General features: G+C 45.1%; 1 protein-coding gene across 2 annotated transcripts; it reads right to left on the reverse strand.

Moving 5' to 3' along the window:
• Nucleotides 1-875: 875 nt before the first annotated feature.
• igf1 (insulin-like growth factor 1) lies at nucleotides 876-16,056 on the reverse strand. Of its 2 annotated transcripts, none has more exons than XM_048548287.2 (4): nucleotides 15,642-16,056; nucleotides 13,293-13,449; nucleotides 4,950-5,080; nucleotides 876-4,093 (listed from the first exon to the last, which is right to left on the reverse strand). In XM_048548287.2, the coding sequence occupies exons 1-4, from the start codon at nucleotides 15,699-15,701 to the stop codon at nucleotides 4,028-4,030; spliced, it is 414 nt and encodes a 137-aa protein (XP_048404244.1). In that variant the 5' UTR covers nucleotides 15,702-16,056; the 3' UTR covers nucleotides 876-4,027. The 2 variants fall into 2 exon arrangements, with proteins under 2 accessions (XP_048404244.1, XP_048404243.1); XM_048548286.2 differs by having other exon boundaries at nucleotides 4,914-5,080.
• Nucleotides 16,057-23,977: the final 7,921 nt, after the last annotated feature.

Below are 23,977 nucleotides of genomic sequence, written 5' to 3' on the forward strand. Positions count from 1 at the left end.
CCTAAGCTGCATTGGATTGAAAGGGTGAACGGAGTATGGTGATAGCAATACCTCTATTCAAATGGCAGTGCAAGTTAATGAAAGTTACATATTATGGCAGACCTTCATTATCATCAAAACGGCAGTGGTCTAGTTGTTGTTATATTTTCACACATTGTCCTTAGATAATAATCTGAGGGTTCACATTGATTAGCTGTCCCGCGAATTCATCAATCAAATGCTCCAAGAATTGACATGTATTTCTAATGACTCTATTGCAACAAGACAATGGTATACGGCTCCTGTGGTGCACTGGTAATCCAAAGAATCCCTACAGTGTGGCAACAAGCCACTTAGCCCAAAGAGTGCACACCAACCCTTCAAAAACCCATCCCCCTGCAACCCCACATCTCCCACTGCCAACTCACCTGACCTACATATTCCTGAATACTATGTGCCGCCCAGTGTCCCTACCTGTGAGTCAGGAGGTCTGGGTTCAAGTCCCACCTGCTTGAGAGCTGAGTGAGCACATCTCTGAAAAGTTTGATGAGGAAATTATCCAAAAGAAGCATGAGAAAATGACACACTTACCTCTGCGCATCATGCAAGCTTGGATTGTCACAGTTTTAAGTCAGCCCCAGTTCAAGGGATAAAGGCTTCTGCCTTCTTACAGTCAAGCAGCCTTGCCAGCAATACCCGGAACATAAGAACTATTTGGGAAAACAGAAGTGCATATACTAGGGAGGAACAATATCCAGGAAAGGATCCCTAAAATAGAACAGTTGCAGCTTTAATGGAGTTTTTTGAGATAATATAAAAGCTAATTGTTCTCTGCCATTCTGCCCGGAGTGTAGGATCTGGAATAATAAGACGACATTGACCAAAATTGTTCAGTGAAAGCTACGTTTGCTGCATGCGTTCTCAGAAGATGTTGGCTGGTTTGTTACACAAAATTTGAGGTCAATTACTTGGTAAATAAATGATATAACAGCACCTTCAAACTGAACATACTTTGTGAGTAATGCCTTGTAAATAAAGTACATCCCCAGCATCATGTAAAACAGTTAAGTTCAAAATGTGAAATCACCCATTTCAGCCACACAGTGAAAACCATTAAAACATTTATTTTAACTTCAATTTCAGATTTGGAAGTTGTTGTGTTCTTTTTTCTTAAATGGGATGTGGGAGAAGCCAGCAATTTTTCCCCATCCCTAATTGCCCTGGAACTGAGCGGCATTTCAGAGGACAGTTAAGAGTCAACACATTGTCTTAACTTCTCTGCCTATTTAGTTCTCGCATGTTCTTCACCAGATTGAGCCTTGTCTGCTGCTTGCTAAACTATAATTACTGTAAATACCCATAAAGAGTACCTATTTAAGATGTATCTTGTGCAGAAAATTGAACAATAATATAGAAACACAATTCAGGCTACTGTGATCCACAGATACGTTCTACAGTGACAACCTGCAATGAATGGTGGTGATCATTGAGCTTGCAATGCAAATAATATGTGGTGAGAAGCTTGTGGTAATCATGGGAAGGAATCATGGGAAGGATTTAAAGGATGAAAAGGGATGTCCAACAAATGTTGTAAAGTGGGTTTGCAATGAGCCATGTAAAATGGTAGATTATCCATTTACTATTTATGTAAACTAATTACAGCTGTCCTTCACACAAAAAACTTCATATCTAAACCCTAAACTAGACACTCATCCAAGCCATAATGGTCTTGCCTTGAGTGCAGAATCATAAACGGGACTGGAGTGCTCCAGAGGCCTGGGCTAATGATGTGAATTCAAATCCTACCATGTCAACTGGTGACTTACAGTTCAATTCATTAAATAAATCTGGAGCAGTAAGCCAGTTTTAGTGTCAATAATTGTAAATTACTGTAAAATCCCATCTGATTCGCTGATCTCCTGTTGGGAAGGAAGTCTATTGTCTTTGTCTGGATTTGATTTGCATGTAACTCCCACACCACAATAATATTGTAGACTCTTGATTGCAGTTTAGTGGAAATGAATGCTTTCCCTGCATATTATGGCGGCATATTAAGTTGGAAAGAAGGTTGATAATTTTAGTGTTGGTGATACTGCTTCTGTGAGTACAAATATGCCGATGCCAAAACAAATGCAGAAAATAAAAAGGTACTATGTGACTGTATCAGCCAATAAATGAGTTGGAGAGCACAGAAAAGGAGCTCCAGAAATCCAAAAAGCAGTCCCCAATAATTAAAAGCCCTTAACAAATTCTCAAGAAAGGCCCCAAGAAAAGATTATTTTGACTCCTGCCCACCAAAAAGAAAGATGGTTACAGTTGTAAAAGGCCAATTATCTCAGCTCCAGAACATCACTAGTTCAGGCTAGAGTTCTAGGCCCAACCATCTTCAGCTGCTTCATCAATGACCGTCCCTCCATCATAAGGTCAGAAGGGGTTTGTTTGCTTATGATTACACAGCGGTCAATTGCATTGACATCTCCTCAAATAATATAGCACAGAATTGTTACAGTGCAGAATGAGACAATTTAGCCTATCATCTCCATGCTGGCTCCCAAATGGTCCCACTTCCCTACCATTTCTTAGTCATCTGAAGAAGAGGAAATCTGAAGCGGTTTGTGTTCCTGTTGGTGTAAAACCAGGGCAATATTCAGACTTGGGCTGATAAATAGTAAATTATATTTGCATCACTCAACTCAAATGCTGAATAAGGACCATTTCCAACCACAGAGAAAATCTAACCATCATCACTTTCATTCCTGCAATGTGTCACACAATTACGTGATCTAAAAGTTCACCAAATCTTACCAGATCATAGGGCTGTATTCTCACTGGAGAGAAATAACCGGTGGTAGTTTAAACTGAGACTCACCACACCTCAGGCCAGTTCTCGACAATAACAGCCAGTGTGAGAATTGAACCACTGGCATCACAAACCAGCTGTCCAGCTAACTGAGCTAACTAACTCCCCATGGCCTGTTTCTGTGCTGGAAACTCAATCTAATCCTATCCTTCAGATAAAGGTTGAAAGAAGTAGTTCATTAAAGAAGTTGTTACTGTCACATTATAAGGTGAACAGAGTGAAGTCCTGTTCTTAAAATGCAGATTTGCTAAAGGTGGAGATGAAGCTACAAAATCCTGATTTAGAATAGTGTGATCCTTGTGCAAACTTCAAGTTTAAAAAATTACAGTTTCTTAGCAACAAAATACCGAGGAGTCAGAGACCTTATTGTACTGATTGAAATCCTGGGTTATCAGTGGAATTGTATCAGATTGGATTCCGTAATCTTATGGTATCTGCAGTTACAAAAAATCAACACACTCAAGTGTGCAAATATTGAAAGTACCTGTAACTTAGCTTGCATTTTTGTCCTATAGCCAAATTACCTTACTGCCATGCATCCATGCCACAACTGCGTATAAGTTGCAATCAGAGCCACAGCCTCAACTTATCACCATCACTTGCCCTCCCCAAACCTAGCACAGCCCATCCTGGGTGAAAACGCAAGTCCTAATTTGTTGCAGCCCAATGTAAATAGAATGATTTTTTTTTGATTTTGCAAACCTGCTACTGATATGTATATTAGTGTCCTGCACAATCAACCATGAATCCAGCACCATCTACGATTACAATTAGCTTCTTAATAAGGAAATATGCCACAATCTTTGGTTGCAAGTTGAATTGAAATCTGTTTCTTAGTCTCTGGCCCTCTAATGATCCACAAAAATGCAATTGATCAACTCATTGTCGGCTTTGGACATTTGGATGTAACACTCCTGCTGGGAAAGACACATTGTTCTCTTGTAGCAAGAATCCATTCAAAAACCTTCTATGCATTCCCCGGCCCCCAACAAAACTCTGGAATTCTGACAAGGCAGCAAAAAAATTGTGCTTTCCATAGAAGAGCTCACTCAATAACAGATCTGTCTTGTTGACTTGTGACTAGTGTGTGACTCTGACTGTGGAAAGTTATATCGCTTTGCAGTGAGCCCACACCAGTGTTATCCTGGGACAGGTTCGCCACTGATCCCATCTTCCTTGCCTAATCGCTCAGATTCGGGAATTACGCTGGATACTGCTGGCATTAGCCCGGTTGGGATTCCTCCACGCATTCTCCTGTAAAAAAGCAAGAAAGAATAACATTGAGCTGCAAAGCGTAAAGCATTAAGGTTCAAAATCAACCATTTGGATTAATGTGCACAAAAGTGCTACAAGGAGGGATTAGCCAAGAGTTAGGGAGAGTTCAAAGGAAATGAAATGAGCATAGGTAAACAAAAACCTGATCAAAGTGTTTCATTTCTGAAGAGCGTCTTAAGAAAGAGATGTAGAGAGGCAAAGAAGTTTAGGGAGAATATTTCAGAGCCTGGAGTCCACACAGCTGCCAAAGATGGAACGTCAGAGGTTGGGGATTTGCAAGAGGCAGGAGCTAGAGGAACATCTGCTTCAGTTATACAGGTTTATGTATGTGAACACATCACAAGCCAGGCCAAAGAAGTTATTTGAATATGAGGATGAAAATGTAAATGTGATGGGTTGCTTACACAGTAGCCAATGTAAGTCAACAAACATTTGGAGAGGGGTGGGGGTAGGATTGGTTTTCAAGTGGGTGGAAGATGGTAGACCTTCCAAAGGAGCACTGGAGTCATCAAGGCAGCAAAAGGTAGCAAATGCAGCAGTGAGCTCAGGTTGAGATACAATGGAAATGAGGATACTTTCCTTTGTGACTGAGAAGATGGGAGTTCAGAATCTCCCTCCCCAGTCCAGGGTTTCAAACAGGCTGAGGCAGTGGCTGGGATTGGGAAGTGAAATCAATGGGGAGTTTGTGGTGGGGACCGAAGACTGTTGTTTCTCACACTTGAAACGATTGATTTGCAGGATCTTGTGATGACTATGGTGAGGAGGTTAGGGCAATGGGTAAGATATGACATTTCCTTACCCTCTGTCCTTTCTCAGTGTGATGTTGGATACGTACGGGGCCAGTTGCTCGCTGGGGCTTTGCGCAGTACATCTCGAGCAACTTAAGATCACAGCTCTGGAAGCAGCACTCATCCACAATCCCTCTGTGTGGCCGCCTGACATTTGACCTGTAGCCTGTGGGTTTGTCTGTGTGAGCAAAAATACTTTCATTTAGTCCTACTCTCTGTATGACGCCCAGGTTGCCGAGGCCTTAAGGTAGGTACAAAACTGATTTACAACAGCAACATCAGAATAAAAAGCTCACATTTTACCAGAAAACTCACTCAAAAGGTTGGGGGAACTATATCAGAAAATGGAATGCTCACATTTTATTGCAACATTGCTTTTTGTTAAATTGAAAGTCATTTTTAACTTAATGCAGCCTGCCTTGTGCTAAGCAGACACTGTTCTCACTTGTGAGGAAGAACAATGCCAAAGGAAAATAAGTAAGATCATCATTGATAAATCCAATAGGGATTCAGGAAAATCTTCTTTTCCGAGAGAACAGTGAGAAGATGGAACTTGCTCCCACAGGGAGTGGTTGAGGGGTGCAGTATAGACCGTCTGAGGGTGCATTTGGAGACTGTATTTCCCTTTGTGGGTGACTATAAGACCGGGGGATCAGAATTAACAATAAGAGATTGCCTATTCAAAGTACAGATGAGAAGACTTTTTTTTTCCCCCCTCAGAGTGCCATGAGTCTTTGGAAATCTCTTCCTCAAAAGATACTAGAAGCAGAACTTTGGATCAATTAAAGGCAGAGGTGAATAAATTCTTGGTAAGTGAGACAGTGAAAGGTTAGGGGGCAGGCAGGAATGTGGAGTAATCAGATCAGGCATTTTGTTGAATGGCAGATCAGGTTCAAGGGGCCAAACGGCCTACTCCTGCTCTTAAATTGTGTGTTCATAAATGTTGAAGGGAAAGCTGGATAAACACAGAGAGAAAGGAAGATAAAGTAGGTGGGAAGAGGCTGGTGTGGGGCTTAAACAAAAGCACTGATCAAAGGTGTCATGTGGCCTGTTTGTGGTATAGACCGAATGCAGTTCCGTACTCATAAAATTATATGTAATATTTATGCTGCATATATTTTCACATTGAGGAAGGAAAGTTTCTCTGACCAGCTGACATTTGGAAATCCAGCAACCCTTATGATTTGATGCATCACCCGAGACCCTGGCCATAACACACAGGCTGAGAACTTTGGGCTTGGATCCATGGGCTTGAAGCCTCAAGGAGAATGATCGATGCCAAAAAAAATACATTTGGCAGGAGAAATGCTGTGTTGTACAAAATCTAAGGTTGGAAAGGAAACATGCTTTTGTCAAGGTTTCAGATATGTTCGTTCATCCACTTCGAAAAGGGCTGGAGATATGGTGAATTTTTGGTTTAACCATTCCCTGCCAGATCTGGCTGGACCACATACAACCCTATCAGGTCCTGTTCTCCTTTGCCAAAACAATGACTTGTCCAGGATCAACCTGGAACATAAAGAGTTTCCCAACTTCCCTTCAACCCCAAACTGTCCCCTTAGAAACAGAAATTGCTGGAGAAACTCTGCAGGCCTGGCAGCATCTGTAGACAGAAAACAGCGTTAACATTTTGAATCCAGCGACCCTTCTTCAGAATGCTTCAATATCTTTCCCTGTTCCTCTCTAGCTCCAAAAAAAAGTGTTATGAGATTCTGCTCTTCTTCATCACAGAGATTAGATCTATCCACTAGCAAGCCCTCCATTTCCCTAGCCACTGGACTGGACTTGTTCCAATGCTCCCTTTTGCCCTTGCCGTGAACTTGCAACTTTCTCTACTTTCTCTCCCATTTTCCCTAAAGCCCCCTTTGTATCCTGTCAAGTAGACCCATCTCCTGCTTCCTAGATGGTGTTGAATGTTGCTGGAGCTGCATTCATCCAGGCAAGTGGGGAGTATTCCATCACACTCCTAACTTGTGCCTTGTAGATGGTGAATGAGATTTGGGGAGTCAGGAGGGGGGTTATCTGCTGCAGAATTCATAGCCTCTGACTTGGTTTTGCAGCCACAGTATGAATATGGCCAATGCAGTTGAGTCAATGGTAACCCCAAGGATATTCACTGTGGAGAATTACTCCACATTACATTGAGTGTCAAGAGATGATGGTTTAATTCTCTTGTTAGAGATAGTCCTCAATTGGCACTTATGTTGTGTGCATACTATTGGCCCTTGTCAACTCATTGCTGGTTATTGTCCAGGGCTTTCTGCATTTGGACACCGTCCCCCTCAGTATCTGAGAGGCGGTGAATGGTACAAAACCAGAAGTTGCCAGAAACAGACCTGCTGAGCTTTTCCAGCAATTTCTGTTTTGGTTCTGATTTACAGCATCTGCAGTTTAAGTGGTGACTGGTGCTGAACATTGTGCAATCTTCAGCAAATATCTTGACTTCTGACCTGATGATGGAGGAAAGGTCATTGATGAAGCAGTTTGATCAAATGTGATGGTGGTGGTTGATGGGAAATGTTCATCCTGGAGTTCAGTTACTAGCGGTGTACCGCAAGGATCTGTTTTGGGGCCACTGCTGTTTGTCATTTTTATAAATGACCTGGATGAGGGCATAGAAGGATGGGTCAGTAAATTTGCGGATGACACTAAAGTCGGTGGAGTTGTGGATAGTGCGGAAGGATGTTGCAGGTTACAGAGGGGCATAGATAAGCTGCAGAGCTGGGCCGAGAGGTGGCAAGTGGAGTTTAATGTGGAAAAGTGCGAGGTGATTCACTTTGGTAGGAGTAACAGGAATAGACAGCACTGGGCTAATGGTAAGATTCTTGGTAGTGTGGATGTGCAGAGAGATCTCGGTGTTCATGTCCACAGATCCCTGAAAATTGTCACCCAGGTTGATAGGGTTGTTAAGAAGGCATACGATGAGTTAGGTTTTCTTGGTAGAGGGATTGAGTTTCGGAGCCATGAGGTCATGTTGCAGCTGTACAAAACTCTGGTGCGGCCACACTTGGAGTATTGTGTACAGTTCTGGTCACCACATTATAAGAAGGACGTGGAAGCTTTGGAAAGGGTGCAGAGGAGATTTACTAGGATGTTGCCTGGTATGGAGGGAAGGTCTTATGAGGAATGGCTGAGGGACTTGAGGCTGTTTTCATTAGGGAGAAGAAGGTTTTGTACCATTCACCGCCTCTCAGATACTGAGGGGGACGGTGTCCAAATGCAGAAAGCCCTGGAAAATAACCAGCAATGAGTTGACAAGGGCCAATAGTATGCACACAACATAAGTGCCAATTGAGGACTATCTCTAACAAGAGAATAGAGAGACATTCAAGATGATCAGAGGATTAGATAGGGTGAACAGCGAGACCCTTTTTCCTCGGATGGAGATGGCTAGCATGAGGGGGCATAGCTTTAAATTGAAGGGTGATAGATATAGGACAGATGTCAGAGATAGGTTCTTTACTCAGAGAGTAGTAAGAGGGTGGAATGCCCTGCCTGCAACAGTAGTAGACTCACCAAGTTTAAAGGGCATTTAAATGGTCATTGGATAAACATATGGATAATAATGGAATAGTGTCGGTTAGATGGGCTTCAGTTTGGTTTCACAGGTCGGTGCAACATTGAGGGCTGAAGGGCCTGTACTGCGCTGTAATGTTCTATGCTCTACGTTCTATGATCTTGATGTCCAGTGCTGTCACTCTCACCTCCCCTCTGGAATTCAGCTCTTTTGTCCATGTTTGAACCGAGGCTGTAATGAGGTCAGGAGCTGAGTGGTCCTGGCGGAACCCAAACTGGTCATCACTGAGCAGGTGCTGCTTATAGCGCTGTTACTGACATCTTCCATCGCTTTACTGGTAGTCAAGAGGAAACTGATGGGCCGGTGATTGGTTGGGTTGGATTTGTCCAGCTTTTTGTGAAGAGGATATAGCTGGGCAATTTTCTACATTGTTAGGTAAACGTCAGTATTGTAACTGTACTGGAACAACTTGACTAGGGGAACAGCAGGTTCTGGAGCACAAGCCTTCAGTACTATTGTCAGAAAGTTGTCAGGACCCATAGCCTTTGCAATATGCAGTGCCTCCAACCATTTCTTGATATCATGAGGACTAAAATAACGAGGGTGAAGACCAGCATCTGCGAGGCTGTGGATGTGGGGAGATGGATGGAGTGGGCTGAATAGCCTACTTCATTGCTGTAAGATTCAATGGTAAAGTGTAAATGATGAAAGTTCCAGGTCCGCTTTGTTCCACCTTCTCTGATCTTGGTTGAAATTGATGCAATGGTAATGAGTTATTGACCAATCACAGTGATCAATTTCTATCAATGAGTTTACAGCAGATCCGGACAGGAGTTGAGGAAACTCCTAGTGTGGCAGCTTTGAGAACCAGAAGTTTAACGTTACCCGCTTCTTATCATCAGATCTTTCAACACAATCAGCACTTGTCATTCCTAAATTCGAAACTCCTGGCATTATAGTGAGGATCTCATGCCAATGCAGAATGGTTCTGACATCAGTTACAGTCTGAGCCATTTAATCACACTTTGACACAAGGGGTGGATCGATCCCAGTGTACAAATATAAGAATAGGAGCAGGAGGAGATCCTTTGGCTCACTGGGTGTGATTCTGCCATTTGGTACGTTTGTGTCTGATCTTGGGCTTCAGCTCTACTTTCTACCCTCTCCCTCTATCCATCAGTTCCTTGAGGGGCCAGAAATCTCCCTCATCCAGTATTTTAAACAGTAGAGCAGCATGAACCTCTGGGGTGTAGAATTCCAAACATGTCCAGTCCTTTCAGTGATGTTAACAGGAAAAGACAGAATAGATAAAGATAAAGCATTTCCACTGGTTGGGGATTCTAGAACTAGGGGCACTGTCTGAGAATTAGGGTCAGGCCGTTCAGGAGAGATTTTAGGAAGCAGTTCAACACACAAAAGGGTGGGAGATGTTTGGAACTCTCTTCCACAAACAACAGTTGATGCTGGATCAGTTAATTTTAAATCTGAGGTAGATAATATTTTGCTTAACAAAAGCTTAAGGGAAATGGGGCAAAGGCAGATATATGGAGTTGCGCCACATATCAGCCATGATAAAGTCACAGAATCATGGAGATATACAGCATGGAAACGGGTACTTTGATCCAATCGTCCATGCCAATCAGATATCCTATTTAAATCTAGTCCCATTTGCCAGCATTTGGCCCGTATCCCTCTAAGCCCTTCCTATTCATGCACACATCCAGATGCCTTTTAAATGTTGTAATTGTACCAGCCTCCACCACTTCCTCTGGTAAGTCATTCCATACATACACCACCCTCTGCATGAAAAAGTTGCCCATTAGGTCCCTTTTTAAATCTTTCCGCTGTCACCTTAAACCTACGTCCTCTAGTTTTGGACTTCCCCGCCTCTGGGGAAAAGACCTTGTCTATTTACCCTATCTGTGACCCTTATGATGTTATAAACCTCTGTAAGGTCACCCCTCAGCCCCTGATGCTCCAGGAAAACAGCCCCAGCCTGTTCAACCTCTCTCTATAGCTCACACCCTGGCAACATACTTGTCAATCTTCTGAGTCCTTTCTAGATTCACAACTTCCTTCCTATAGGAGGTAGATCAGAACTGCATGCAATACTCCGAAAGGGGCCAAACCAATGTCCTGTAGAGCTGCAATGTGACCTACCAACTCCCGTACTCAATGCACTGACCAACAAAGGTAAGCAAACCAAATGCTTTCTTCACTATCCTATCTACCTGCAATTCCACTTTCAAGGAACTGTGAACCAATGCTCCAAGGTCTCTTTGTTCAGCAACATTCCCCAGGACCATATCATTAAGTGTATAGGTCTTGCCCGGATTTGCCTTTCCACAACACAGCACCTTATTTTTGTCTAAATTAAACCCCATCTGCCACTCCTTATCCCATTGGCCCATCTGATCAAGATCCCATTGTACTCTGAGGTAACTTTCTTCACTGTCCACTGCATCTCCAGTTGGCAAACTTACTAACCGTACCTCCTAAGTTCACATCCAAATCAATTATATAAATGATAAAAAGCAGTGAACCCAGCATTAATCCTTGTGGTATATCGCTGGTCACAGGCCTCCACTCTGAAAAGCAACACTCCTCCACCGCCATCTGTCTTCTACTTTTGAACCAGTTCTGTACCCAAATGGCTAGTTCTCCCGTATTCCGTGCGATCGAACCTTACTAACCAGTGTTCCATGCAGAATCTTGTCGAATGCCTTGCTGAAGTCTATATAACCAAAGCCCACTCCTCTTCCTTCATTAATTTTCTTCATCACTTCTTTACAAAGCTCAATCAAGTTAGTGAGACACGATTTTCCATTCACAAAATCATGCTGACTATCCTTCATCAGTCCTTTCCTTTCCAAATACATATAAATCTTGCTCCTCAGGATTCCCTCCAACAACTTGCCTAACACCAATGTCAGTCATACACTGCATCCGCTGTTCCTGTTGTGGCCTCCTCTACATCGGGAAACCAAACGGAGGCTTGGGGATTGCTTTGCAGAACATCTACACTCTGTTCGCAACAAACAACTGCACCTCCCAGTCGCAAACCATTTCTGTTCCAATTCCCCCCAACTCCTCAGATGACATGTCCATCCTGGGCCTCCTGCAGTGTCACAATGACGCCACCCGAAAGATTCAGGAACAGCATCTCATATTCCGCTTGGGAACTCTGCAGCCTAATGGTATCAAAGTGGACCTCACAAGCTTCAAAATCTCCCCTTCCCCCGACCACAGACCGAAACCAGCCCAGCTAGTTCCCGCCTCCCTAACCATTCCTCCTAACTCAAGCCCCACCCCCATCCCCTACCCACTAACCTCATCCCGACCCACCCCCCGACCTGTCCAACCTCCCTGGATTTACCTATCCCACCCAACTCCCCACCTACATTCACCTTCAGTGGCTCTAACCCTGCCTCTTTGACCTGTCTGTCTCCTCTCACCCTATCTTCTCCTTTATCCATCTTCTATCCGCCTCCCCCGTCTCCCTATTTATTTCAGAATCCCCTTCCCCTCCACCATTTCTGAAGAAGGGTCCCGAACCGAAACGTCAAGCTTTCCTGCTCCTCTGATGCTGCTTGGCCTGCTGTATTTATCCAGCTTCACACCATGTTATCTCAGATTGTCCAGTTTCGGCAGTTCCTGCTATCTCTGTACCAATGTCAGGCTCCCAGTCTATAGTTACCCAGCTTTTCCTTACCATCTTTCTTAAATAGTGGCACCATGTTTGCCAACCTTCAGTCTTTTGGCATCTCACCTGTGGCCATCAACGATACAAATATCTCAGCAAGGGGCCCAGCAATCACTTCCCGAGCTTCCCACAGGTTCTAGGGTACAGCTGATTAGGGTCCCTGGGATTTATCCACCTTTATGATCTCATTGAGAGTTGAATGGTCTACTCTGATTCCTATGTTCCAGAGTAATTTCTCCTCATCTCAGTCCTAACGAGACTGCACCACGAGTTTTTATAAACACAGGAACAGGAGGAAACCATTCAGTCCCTTTGACCCTGTTCTAGTATTGTAGATCATGGTTTATCAGTAACCTCAACACACTCCCCCTTCATGGCATGAGTAACTCAAAATCCATTGATTTCTGTCTTGAACTTGCTCAATGATTGAGCTTCCATAGACAGTCCCAATGATCCACTGGTTTCTGACTGAAGAAATTCCTCTTCACCTCAGTCCTTTATCCTGAGGCTGGTTCCCTGGTTGTAGATCCCAACATAGAGTCATGCAGCATAGAAACAGGCCTTTCGGTCCAACCAGTCCACGCCAAACATAATCCCAAACTAATCAAGTTCCACCTGCTTGCTCCTGGCCATATCCATCTCTTCCCTGTTCATGTACTCATCCAAATGTCTTTGAAACATTGTAACTGTACCCACATCCACCAGTTTCTCAGGAAGTCATATCACACATGAACCACCCTCTGTGTAAAAAAGTTGCTCCTCATGTCTTTTTTAAATTTCTCTCTTCTCACTTCAACTGAGGAAACATCCTTTCAGCATCTAAGCTGCCCATCCTTTTAAAATTATAGCATATTTCAATGAAACCACCTCTCATTCTTCAAAAAAAAACGAAGGAAATACAGGCTCAGTTGCCTCGCAGTCTCCTCAGTCTATCCCAATCTTTCTTCCTAGAATTTTGTCTGGGAAGCCTGTCTTTCACTCCTTGGTGAGTTTATCCTACCTCAGTTAAGGGGATCTGAGCTTCACACAGTACTCCAGGTGTGGTCTCACCAAGTCTGTGTACAGGACCCATTGTTGGATTCTCAGAGCATCGGAAACAATCTCTTAATATCCACCCGCTCAATCCTTTCAGAATCTGATACATCAAAGAGAAGATCGCAGTAAACCTACTGAAATAGAAGCCTCGGTCGCCACACACAAACTGGAGAGCATCCACCAGTTCTGCCCCACACAGTGTCTCTGGGCTAGCATTCACCCCACTCAGCGTCAGCACACACAGCGTCAGGTAGAAGAGGTGAGGGTAGGAGATGAGACAAATCCTAACGACCTGTGGAAGGAATGAAAGATAATTGCTATTGAAATCTGGACCAATATGCCATTCATGCTTTCTTAATGCAGCGTTTAGTTTCTCTCCACACACTATCAGCCCTGACGAGGAGTTAGCTATGGCTCAGCGGATAGCACTTAAGGTTCATGACTCACTCCAGAGACTCGAGCATGTAGGCTGACGCTATCCATTCTTGGCAACCTCACCAATACTGTGGATTCCCAGCAGGTTAGGATTTCACACCAAAGGCTTTAAAACTGGTGTATGAGATTCCTGGATGAAGTTAATCATGTTGCCTTCAGCCAGTTAACCCGCACGCATTATGAACGCGGGTTTCTCTCGTCCTTTCACATTCATCAACCTGTTTAACAGAGACGTCATCATTAAAGACAAACAACACAAAGCCCACCTGCCATGTATCCCGATTCGGATACGTTCACCTCCCTAGGAACAGGCACGTACAAGGAGAAAGCTGTATGCCAAATTAACGAGCTTAACACTTTCAGCAAGGGGTTCACCTTACAGAATCACAGAATTATGATGGCACAGCAGGAGACCATTCAGCTCATCATGGACGTCTCCTGCTTTATCTCCCCCATACCCTTGCATATTATTTCTATCCAAATAATCATCCAATGCACTTTTAACTGTATCAGCTGAACCACATTTCCAGGCAGTGCATTCCATACCCTAAAGGTTCACTGAATGAAATAATTTTTGTCATGCCACCCTTGCCTCATTTGGGCATCACTTTAAATCCACTTGTTGAAGTTTAGAAAACTCTTACCCAGTTTTGTCGTGTGCCATTTACCTCAGTAAAACCCATTATTGCCCAGAGTTTGCCGCAACAGGAAATTTAAAGGCAGCGGCCATGAATTAAGCTTGTGGCCTGCATGTTGAGGCTTTGATGTGGTTGTGTGACATAACACTGGACGTGTGAGGTGTTAGTATCATAGCACGGGAGAACCAGAATCCAAGTGAAGGGAATAACCAACAAAACACGTCTCCTTCACCAATCACACTGCTTGGAAATAAACCGGATAAGGCTTGAGATGGAAGTGTAAATTAAACCCGAGTGAATTGGAGTTGAATTAGGTACAGAAGGTGAATTAGGGAAAGGTTGGATTAAGAGAGAGAAGAAAAGATGAGACAGTAATGAAGAAAAATTTAAAAATCAAACTTTTAAAAAATCTCTGACAGCAATAAATTTGGCGGTGTGAAACTCGAGATTTGTGTTTATTAGATTTTCAGTGCCAAAGATGGCAATCATAAGTAATTAACAGCTGTCACATTGTTAAGAGGCTACTTAAACAAGGGTCAGTTAGCTCAGTTAGCTGAACGGCTGGTTTGTAATGTGCAGGCATACCAAAAGGGTCAGTTAGCTCAGTTAGCTGAACGGCTGGTTTGTAATGTGCCAGCATACCATGACCATCAGTTGACCTCCCACACCAACTATGGTTACCATGAAGGACCCTCCTTCTCAATTTCTCCTCTCACCTGAGGTGTGGTGACCCTCATGTTAAACCACTGCCAGTCATCTCTCTCCCTATCTAATGAGGGAGCAGCACAATGATGACCTTACTTAAACTAGCACTGACAGGACCTAAACTTTCTTTCGAGGTAAGTGTCATTCTCTGCTACGCAAAAACACAAACTTCATACAGTTCAATGAATTTCAATGGTGAAACAGACAGTAAAACGTCACCTTCATGAAGCTGGAAGCGGGTAGCACAATTTAGACAGCAGTATGCAGAATTCCTGTTTTAGTCCACATAGCATTTCCCAAACGTGCCAGTGCACATTACTAACCCCAAATTCTGCCATATTAAATAGATTTCAAGATAACTGTCAGAAAATTGTTTTAAGGTGCGAACGTTGTTTCAAATTGCAATAATTACGCTTGATTTGTGGGTGTTTCTTGAGGTATAAACTAATGGCCCTCGTAAACCTACCTGTAATATAGAGAGTGAGCATTACGTCTGACAACAATCTCTGCACCAGCTGAGATTCCTAAATGCAAACAATTGATTAAATGCTACCTCCAATCATTGAGTCCCTGGAATTTAAAGGTTAACTTGTCCAACATTCTCCCCTTAGGAAGGTCTGACACACACTAGGATCTGTCTCAGTTTCAGCAGCGCAGCGGGAGTTCCAATACAGACCAAAGATGACAGACACGAAATAAAAATCACCTGAAAGATGTGTGCGAGGCGACAGCAGGACGCCAGAGCTGGTTTCTGAGTCTCCTCCATCACTTGCGCCTCTGCTGAGCTTCTCGTTCGGTGCCTTCACCAGCCCTTGGCTGACAAAGGCAGATACAAAGTGAAGCCCAGTTTAGTTCCGGAGTCTGAGTTTACATTGCTGGCTGTTTCACACTCAGAGCTGGGAGAATGCTGATCGATTGCGCAGTTTTTTTAAAATCTGCTCCCATTACAAGGGCAGAGGAATTTCATTTAAAGAGATTCCCCTCGATCTGACTCTCTCTCTCTCTCACACACACACACAGCGTCAGCTTTCCCTTCCCAAACACCACGTTGCAATCAAACATTTTAAACAAGTGAGTTTGCGAGTTCGGTATGTCCATAGCGAATTAAACCTCGTGCCCAGTTCCATTCACGTTGTGAATTTAACCCTCTCTCTACTCACTTTCACATTAAAAATACCAGGATCCACTCGCAAACCCGCACAGTTTAAAATCACAACTGCCTTCTGGACTTTGTGGCTTTATTAAAATGCATTTAAAATCGGGTCCAACGTAAACTTCTTTTTATCTCACGGTTCAGCTCCATTTTTAAAAACAAAAATATACAAACACGACAAATTTCCACCTCAGTGCAACTTGCTTAGAAATGTGCGCACGCGGTTACATTTCCCGAATTGGGGAATTTTGCGAGGAGAGTGAGGTGGGAAACACTGGGTAACTGGTCTCCAGACTGCAGACCGTGCAGGAACCGAATGCTCAGGTTTGGAGTCTGAGAGGGACTTGCGGGGGGCTTTAAAAATAAACAAGTGCTACTTGATCCGGAGTGGGCAGTTTGCGCCCTCCCCACAGGGTAGGAACAGTCTGTTTTGGGGCCAGTTTAGGTCCCTGATCCAGAGATATGTCAGAATAGGTTAACTCAAAAATATCTCCAATCTGTGGCCCAAACTGTTTGCAGCAAAATCTGGGATCTGCACAACTTTTTATTTTGCTGGCGCCTAACTGCTTTCCATTTGATCCATTTGCTCATTTAATTCTTCCCCCCCCCCCAGAGCACAGAGAACTTAGCCCGGGACCTCGTTCAATGATAACCCGGTGTAGAGCGGGATGAACACAGCAGGCTCAGCAGCATCAGAAGAGCAGAACATTTTCTGATGAAGGGTCTACGCCCGAAACGTCAGCCTTTCCTGCTCCTCTGATGCTGCTTGGCCTGCTGTGTTCATCCAGCTCCACACCTTGTTATCTCAGATTCTCCAGCGTCTGCAGTTCCTACTATCCTTGGTTCAATGACATTGGACTCTGTCAGTACCACAGGTCGTGGCTAGAGGGAGACAGAGGGCTGTGACTCTGACCGTCCGACCATTCGCCCAGACTCCCCACCACGACCCAGGTTACAGCTGGAATGGTTTGCTGAGCTGTTACAGCCCTGGTCAGATATTAAACACCAGGTTACAAGTTAGTTATAAACTGGAGAAAGGCCAATTTTGACAGTATTAGGCAAGAACTTTCAAAAGTTCGGGGGCACGGTGGTGACGTTCGCAGGTAAAGTGACAGCTGGAAAATGGAAAATATTCAAAAATGAGACAAGGAGAGTCCCAGAGGCATGTTCCCTATAGAGCGGGAAGGGCAAGGCTGGTAGGTGCAGGGCATGCTGGATGACTAGAGAAATTGAGGCTCTGATCAAGAAAAAAAAGGAAGCATATGTCAGGTGTTGACAACTGGGATCAGTGAATCTCTGAAGGGTATAAAACCAGTATACTTAAAGGGGAAATCAGGAAGGCAAAAAGTAGACATGAGATAGCCTTGGCAAATAGGGTTAAGGAAAGCCTAAATAGATCTTACAATTTTTTTCTTTATTCATTCACGGAACGAGGATGTAGCAGGCCAGGCAGCATTTATTGCTCATCTCAGAGGGCAGTTTAAGAGTCAACCACATTGCTGTGGGTCTGGAGTCACATGTAGGCCAGACTGGGTAAGGATGGCAGGTTCCTTCCCTAAAGGACATTAGTGAACCAGATGGGCTTCTCCAACAATCAACAAGGATTCACAGTCATCATTAGATTCTTAATTCCAGATATTTTATTGAATTCAGATTCCACCATCTGCCCTGGTGGGATTCAAAATGAATCCCCAGAACGTTATCTGCATCTCTGGATTAACAATCCAGTGATAATACCACTAGATCATCTCCTCCCATATTTTACAAATACGTTAAGGACAAAAAAAACTAGGGAGAGAATAGGACTCCATAAAGATCAGCAAGGCCGCCTATGTGTGGAGATGGGTGTCAGACTAAATGAGTATTTTGCATCAGTGTTTATTGTAGAGAAGGATGTGGAAGATACAGAATGTGGGGAAATAAATAGCAATAACTTGAAAAGTGTCCATACTACAGAGGAGGAGGTGCTGGTTGTCTTAAAACACATAGAAATGGAAAACTCCCCAGTGACCTTATCAGGTGTAGCTTAGAATTCTGTGGGAAATGATGGAAGTGATTTCTGGGCCTCCTGTTGAGCTATCTGTATCATCAATAGCCACAGGTGAGGTGCTGAAGACTGGAGGTTGGTTACTGAGGTGCCACTATTTTAAAAAGGTGGTAAGGAAATGCCAGGGGAGCTATAGGCTGGTGAGCCCAACATCAGTGGTGGGCAAGTTGTTGGAGGGAATCCTGAGGGACAGAATTTACATGTATTTGGAAAGGCAAGAACTGAGTAGATTAGATTCCCTACAGTGTGCAAACAGGTCCTTCAGCCCTCAAAGTCCACACTGCCCCTTGAAGCATCCCACCCAGACCCATCCCCTATAACCCACACACCCCCTGAACACTACGGGCAATTTAGCATGGCCAATCCACCTAGCCTGCACATCTTTGGACTGTGGGAGGAAACCGGAGTACCCGGAGGAAACCCACGCAGACACAGGGAGAATGTGCAAACTCCGCACAGCCTGAGGCTATAATTGAATCCGGGTCCCTGGTACAGTGAGGCTGCAGTGCTAACCACTGAGCCACCGTGCTGCCCAATTGGGATAGTCAAAATGGCTTTGTGCATGGGAAATCATGTCTCACTAACTTGATTGAGCTTGTAAAGAAGTGATGCAGAAAATTAATGAAGGAAGAGCAGTTGGCCTTCAGCAAGGCATTCAACAAGATTCTGCATGGTAGATAGTTTAGTAAGGTTAGATCACATAGACAACAAGGAGAGTGAGCCATTTGGATACAAAATTAGTTCAAAGGAGAGAGAGGGTGTTGGTGGAGGGTTGCTTTTCAGACTGGAGGCTGTGACCAGCGGTGAGCCACAAGGATCGGTGCTAGCTCCCCTGCCTTTTGTCATTTATATAAATGATTTAGATGTGAACATAGAAGGTATGGTTAGTGAGTTTGCAGATATCAGCAAAATTGGTCGTGTAGTGATAGCGAAGAAGGTTGCCTCAGAGTACTATGGGACTTTGATCAGATGGGCCATTTGGCCAAATAGTGGCAGATGGAGTTTATTTTAGATAAATGGGAGGTGCTGCATTTTGATTGGACAAATCAGAGCAGGACTTATACACTTAATGGTAAGGTCATTGGAAGTGTTCCCGAACAAAGTGACCTTAAAGTACAGGTTCATAGTTCCTTGAAAGTGGAGTCCCAGGTAGACAGAATGGTGAAGAAGGCATTTAGTATGGTTCCTTTATGGGACAGGATATGGAGGTGCTGGTGTTGGGCTGGGGCGGACAAAGTCAGAAATCACATGACACCAGGTTATAGTCCAACAGGTTTATTTGAAAACACGAGCTTTCGGAGCCTCAGTCCTTCTTCAGGTGTTAGTGAGCGAGCTTGTATCAGACACAGAATTTATAAGTAAAAGACCAAAGGCTCACAACATTGATGAGGATGCACTAAATGAACCTAAGATGCTGTTAAACCTTTAATCAGTTAGAAGGTTTAAATTCATTAATATGTAAATGTAAATCCCCAAATTATAAAACACCACATTGGCAGCTTTGTGTACAAATTATATGCTTTTTGGACAAAATAGAATGTCTCTGTAAATACACATTCACCTCATGGAGTGTGTGTGTGTGTGTGTGTGTGTGTGTGTGTGTGTGTGTGTGTGTGTGTGTGCGTAGGGGTGGGGAGACAGAGAGAGAACGAGTGTGTGTGGGAGGGGGGGGGGGGAGAGAGAGAGAGAGAGAGAGTGTGTGTGTGTGTAGGGGTGGGGAGACAGAGAGAGAACGAGTGTGTGCGGCAGAGAGAGTGTGTGTGTGTGTGTGTGTGTGTGGGAGGGGGTTTGTGCGGAGACAGAGAGAGAATGAGTGTGTGCGGCAGAGAGAGTTTGTGTGTGTGTGTGCGCACGCGCTTGGGAGATAGTTTGCACATTTTCCCTGTGTCTGTGTGAGTTTCCTCCTGTGTTTTCCAACAGTCAGATGTGCAGGCTGGGTGGATTAGCCATGGGAAATGCAGGGCTATGGGGAAGGGGGTGGATCAGGGAGGGGTGTTTGTTGGACTTGATGGGCCAAATGGTCTGCATCCACAATGTAATGATTCTATTCTATGGAACTGGCTCAAGGTAAGTTTATCAAAGACATCAAAAGTTTGTACGGTATCTGTATTGTAAGGTACAGACCTGTGCTAACATTATTGCTGATGTGCTGCTAGATCAGTTGGACAGTCAGAACAGCATCATTCACTATTTCATGATGTAATTTAGCAATCTTTAACCAATTGACATGGAACAAGAGAATGAAGGTGACACAATCTAATTGAAACACCGTCAACATTTGAGTGGCTCTTCAGTAATCATTCAGCTCAGCAGGCCATGTCTGCTTAGCCACTGGCAAAATGATGGATGGTTACCAATAGTGGAGAACAGTATAGCCATTAAACAAGTGTTGAACAGCCAGAAATAAGTTAGGAAACAGGCAACAGAGCTTTGAATGAGCTCAGGTTTGTGAAGGGTGTAAGGTGTGACATTAGTAAGTCAATGTTTTCAGCAGAAGGGAGTTGGGTTCATGAATTGTGCACAAGGTTACCATAAATAAGAATGAGGCGAATTAAAGTCGACCGTGGCCCTATCTCTATTCTCAAATGCGCCTCCCGGCCTTCTCAGACCTGCCCAGTCAGGCAGACGCTGTGGAGGTGCCAGTGTTGGACTGGGTTGGACAAAGTCAGAAGTCACACGACACCAGCTTGTAGTCCCAGCAGGTTTATTTTAAAACACAAGCTTTCTGAGAGCAGCTCTCGCCAGACCCGTGGAAGGAACAGTGCCCCGAAAGCTTGTGATTTTGAGCAGTGCTCAAAAAGCTTGTGATTTCAAATAAACTTGTTGGATTATAAACAGTTCAGAGATAATGTGAACTGCAGATGTTGGAGAATCCAAGATAACAAAGTGTTCATCCCGCCTCCTTGACCTGTCCGTCCTCCCCTGACTGACCTATCCCTTCCCCACCTCTCCACCCACGCTCTCCTCTCCACCTATCTTCTCCTCTATCCATCTCCGGTCCGCCTCCCCCTCTCTCCCTATTTATTTCAAAACCCTCTCCCCATCCCCCTCTCTGATGAAGGGTCTAGGCCCGAAATGTCAGCTTTTGTGCTCCTGAGGACGATAACCTGGTGTCATGTGATTTCTGACTCAATCAGGCAGAAGCAGACATGAAATCTAATCTATGGCTGCCACCTTGTGGTCAAAGCAAGAATAATTAAGAATGCCAGCACCAAAATCCATCAGTGGCGAAATTAACACTAAAAAGTTTTAAAAAGTAAAACATCCCTACAGCACCTCCAGGCATTGTACACACTTCAGAACAACTGAAGCACTTTTTAATTGTTGTTATAGAGTGTAATATGGCAGCAATGTAGAACACTGCTGGCTCCCACAATCAGAAAAGAACTTAGCACCTGGTAACAAAGTGTGGAGCTGGATGAACACAGCATGCCCAGCAGCATCTCAGGAGCACAAAAGCTGACGTTTCGGGCCTAGACCCTTCATCAGAAAAGGGGGATGGGGAGAGGATTCTGAAACAAATAGGGATAGAGGAGAAGATAGGTGGAGAGGAGAGTATGGGTGGGGAGGTAGAGAGGGGATAGGTCAGTCCAGGGAGGACGGACAGGTCAAGGAGGTGGGATGAGGTGAGTAGGTAGGAAATGGAGGTGAGGCTTGAGGTGAGAGGAGGGGATAGGTGAGAGGAAGAACAGGTTAGGGAGGCAGGGATGAGCTGGGCTGGTTTTGGGATGCGGTGGGGGAAGGGGAGATTTTGAAGCTGGTGAAGTCCACATTGATACCATTGGGCTGCAGGGTTCCCAAGCGGAATATGAGTTGCTGTTCCTCCAACCTTCGGGTGGCATCATTGTGGCACTGCAGGAGGCCCATGATGGACATGTCATCTAAAGAATGGGAGGGGGAGTGGAAATGGTTCGCAACTGGAAGGTACAGTTGTTTATTGTGAACCGAGCGGAGGTGTTCTGCAAAGCGGTCCCCAAGCCTCCGCTTGGTTTCCCCAATGTAGAGGAAGCCACACCGGGTGCAGTGGATGCAGTATACCACATTGGCAGATGTGCAGATGAAGATCTGCTTGATGTGGAAAGTCATCTTGGGGCCTGGGATAGGGGTGAGGGAGGAGGTGTGGGGGCAAGTGTAGCATTTCCTGCGGTTGCAGGGGAAAGCACCGGGTGTGGTGGGGTTGGAGGGCAGTGTGGAGCAAATAAAGGAGTCACGGAGAGAGTGGTCTCTCTGGAAAGCAGACAAGGGTAGGGATGGAAAAGTGTCTTTAGTGATGGGGTCAGATTGTGGATGGCGGAAGTGTCAGAGGATGATGCGTTGTATCCAGAGGTTGGTGGGGTGGTGTGTGAGGACTAGGGGGATCCTCTTTTGGTGGTTATTGCGGGGGTGGGGTGGAGGGACGAGGTGCAGGAAATGCAGGAGACACGTTCGAGGGTTTCACCTGGGCCATCTCCAACACATCCCTCACCTTCCTGGACCTCTCAGTCTCCATCTCAGGCAACCAGCTTGTAACTGATGTCCATTTCAAGCCCACCGACTCCCACAGCTACCTAGAATACACCTCCTCCCACCCACCTTCCTACAAAAATTCCAGCCCCTATTCCCAATTCCTTCACCTCCGCCTCATCTGATCCCAGGAAGAGGCATTCCACTCCCGCACATCCCAGATATCCTCGTTATTCAATGACCGCAACATCTGCCCCACAGTGGTTGAGAACGCCCTTGACCGCGTCTCCTGCATTTCCCGCAACACATCCCTCACACCCCGCCCCCACAATAACCGCCAAAAGAGAATCCCCCTCGTCCTCATATACCACCCCACCAACATCTGGATACAATGCATCATCCTCCGACACTTCCGCCATCTACAATCCGACCCCACCACCCAAGACATTTTTCCATCCCCACCCTTGTCTGCTTTCCGGAGAGACCACTCTCCCCGCGACTCCCTTGTCCGCTCCACACTCCCCTCCAACCCCACCACACCCGGCACCTTCCCCTGCAACCGCAGGAAGTGCTACACTTGCCCCCACACCTCCCCCCTCACCCCTATCTCAGGCCCCAAGATGACTTTCCACATCAAGCAGATGTTCACCTGCACATCTGCCAATGTGGTATACTGCATCCACTGTACCCGGTGTGGCCCCCTCTACATTGGGGAAACCAAGCGGAAGCTTGGGGACCGCTTTGCAGAACACCTCCGCTCGGTTCGCAACAAACAACTGCACCTCCCAGTCGCGAATCATTTCAACTCCCCCTCCCATTCCCTAGACGACATGTCCATCCTGGGCCTCCTGCAGTGCCATGATGATGCCACCCGAAGGTTGCAGGAACAGCAACTCATATTCTGCTTGGGAGCCCTGCAGCCCAATGGTATCAATGTGGATTTCACCAGCTTCAAATTCTCCCCTCCCCCCAACTGCATCCCAAAACCAGCCCAGTTCATCCCCGCCTCCTTAACCTGTTCTTCCTCTCACCTGTCCCCTCCTCCCACCTCAAGCCGCAACTCCATTTCCTACCTACTAGTCTCGTCCCGTCCCCTTGACCTGTCCGTCCTCCCTGGACTGACCTATCCCCTCCCTACCTCCCCACCCATACTCTCCTCTCCACCTATCTTCTCCTCTGTCCATCTTTGGTCCGCCTTCCCCTCTCTCCCTATTTATTTCTAAATCCTCTCCCCCTCCCCCTTTTCTGATGAAGGGTCTAGGCCCGAAACGTCAGCATCTGTGCTCCTGAGATACTGCTGGGCCTGCTGTGTTCATCCAGCTTCACACTTTGTTATCTTGGATTCTCCAGCATCGGCAGTTCCCATAATCTCCGAGCACCTGGTAATCTACCTTAAATA

This window comes from Stegostoma tigrinum, chromosome 18, assembly GCF_030684315.1.
Source record: "Stegostoma tigrinum isolate sSteTig4 chromosome 18, sSteTig4.hap1, whole genome shotgun sequence".
Classification (NCBI taxonomy): Eukaryota; Metazoa; Chordata; class Chondrichthyes; order Orectolobiformes; family Stegostomatidae; genus Stegostoma; species Stegostoma tigrinum.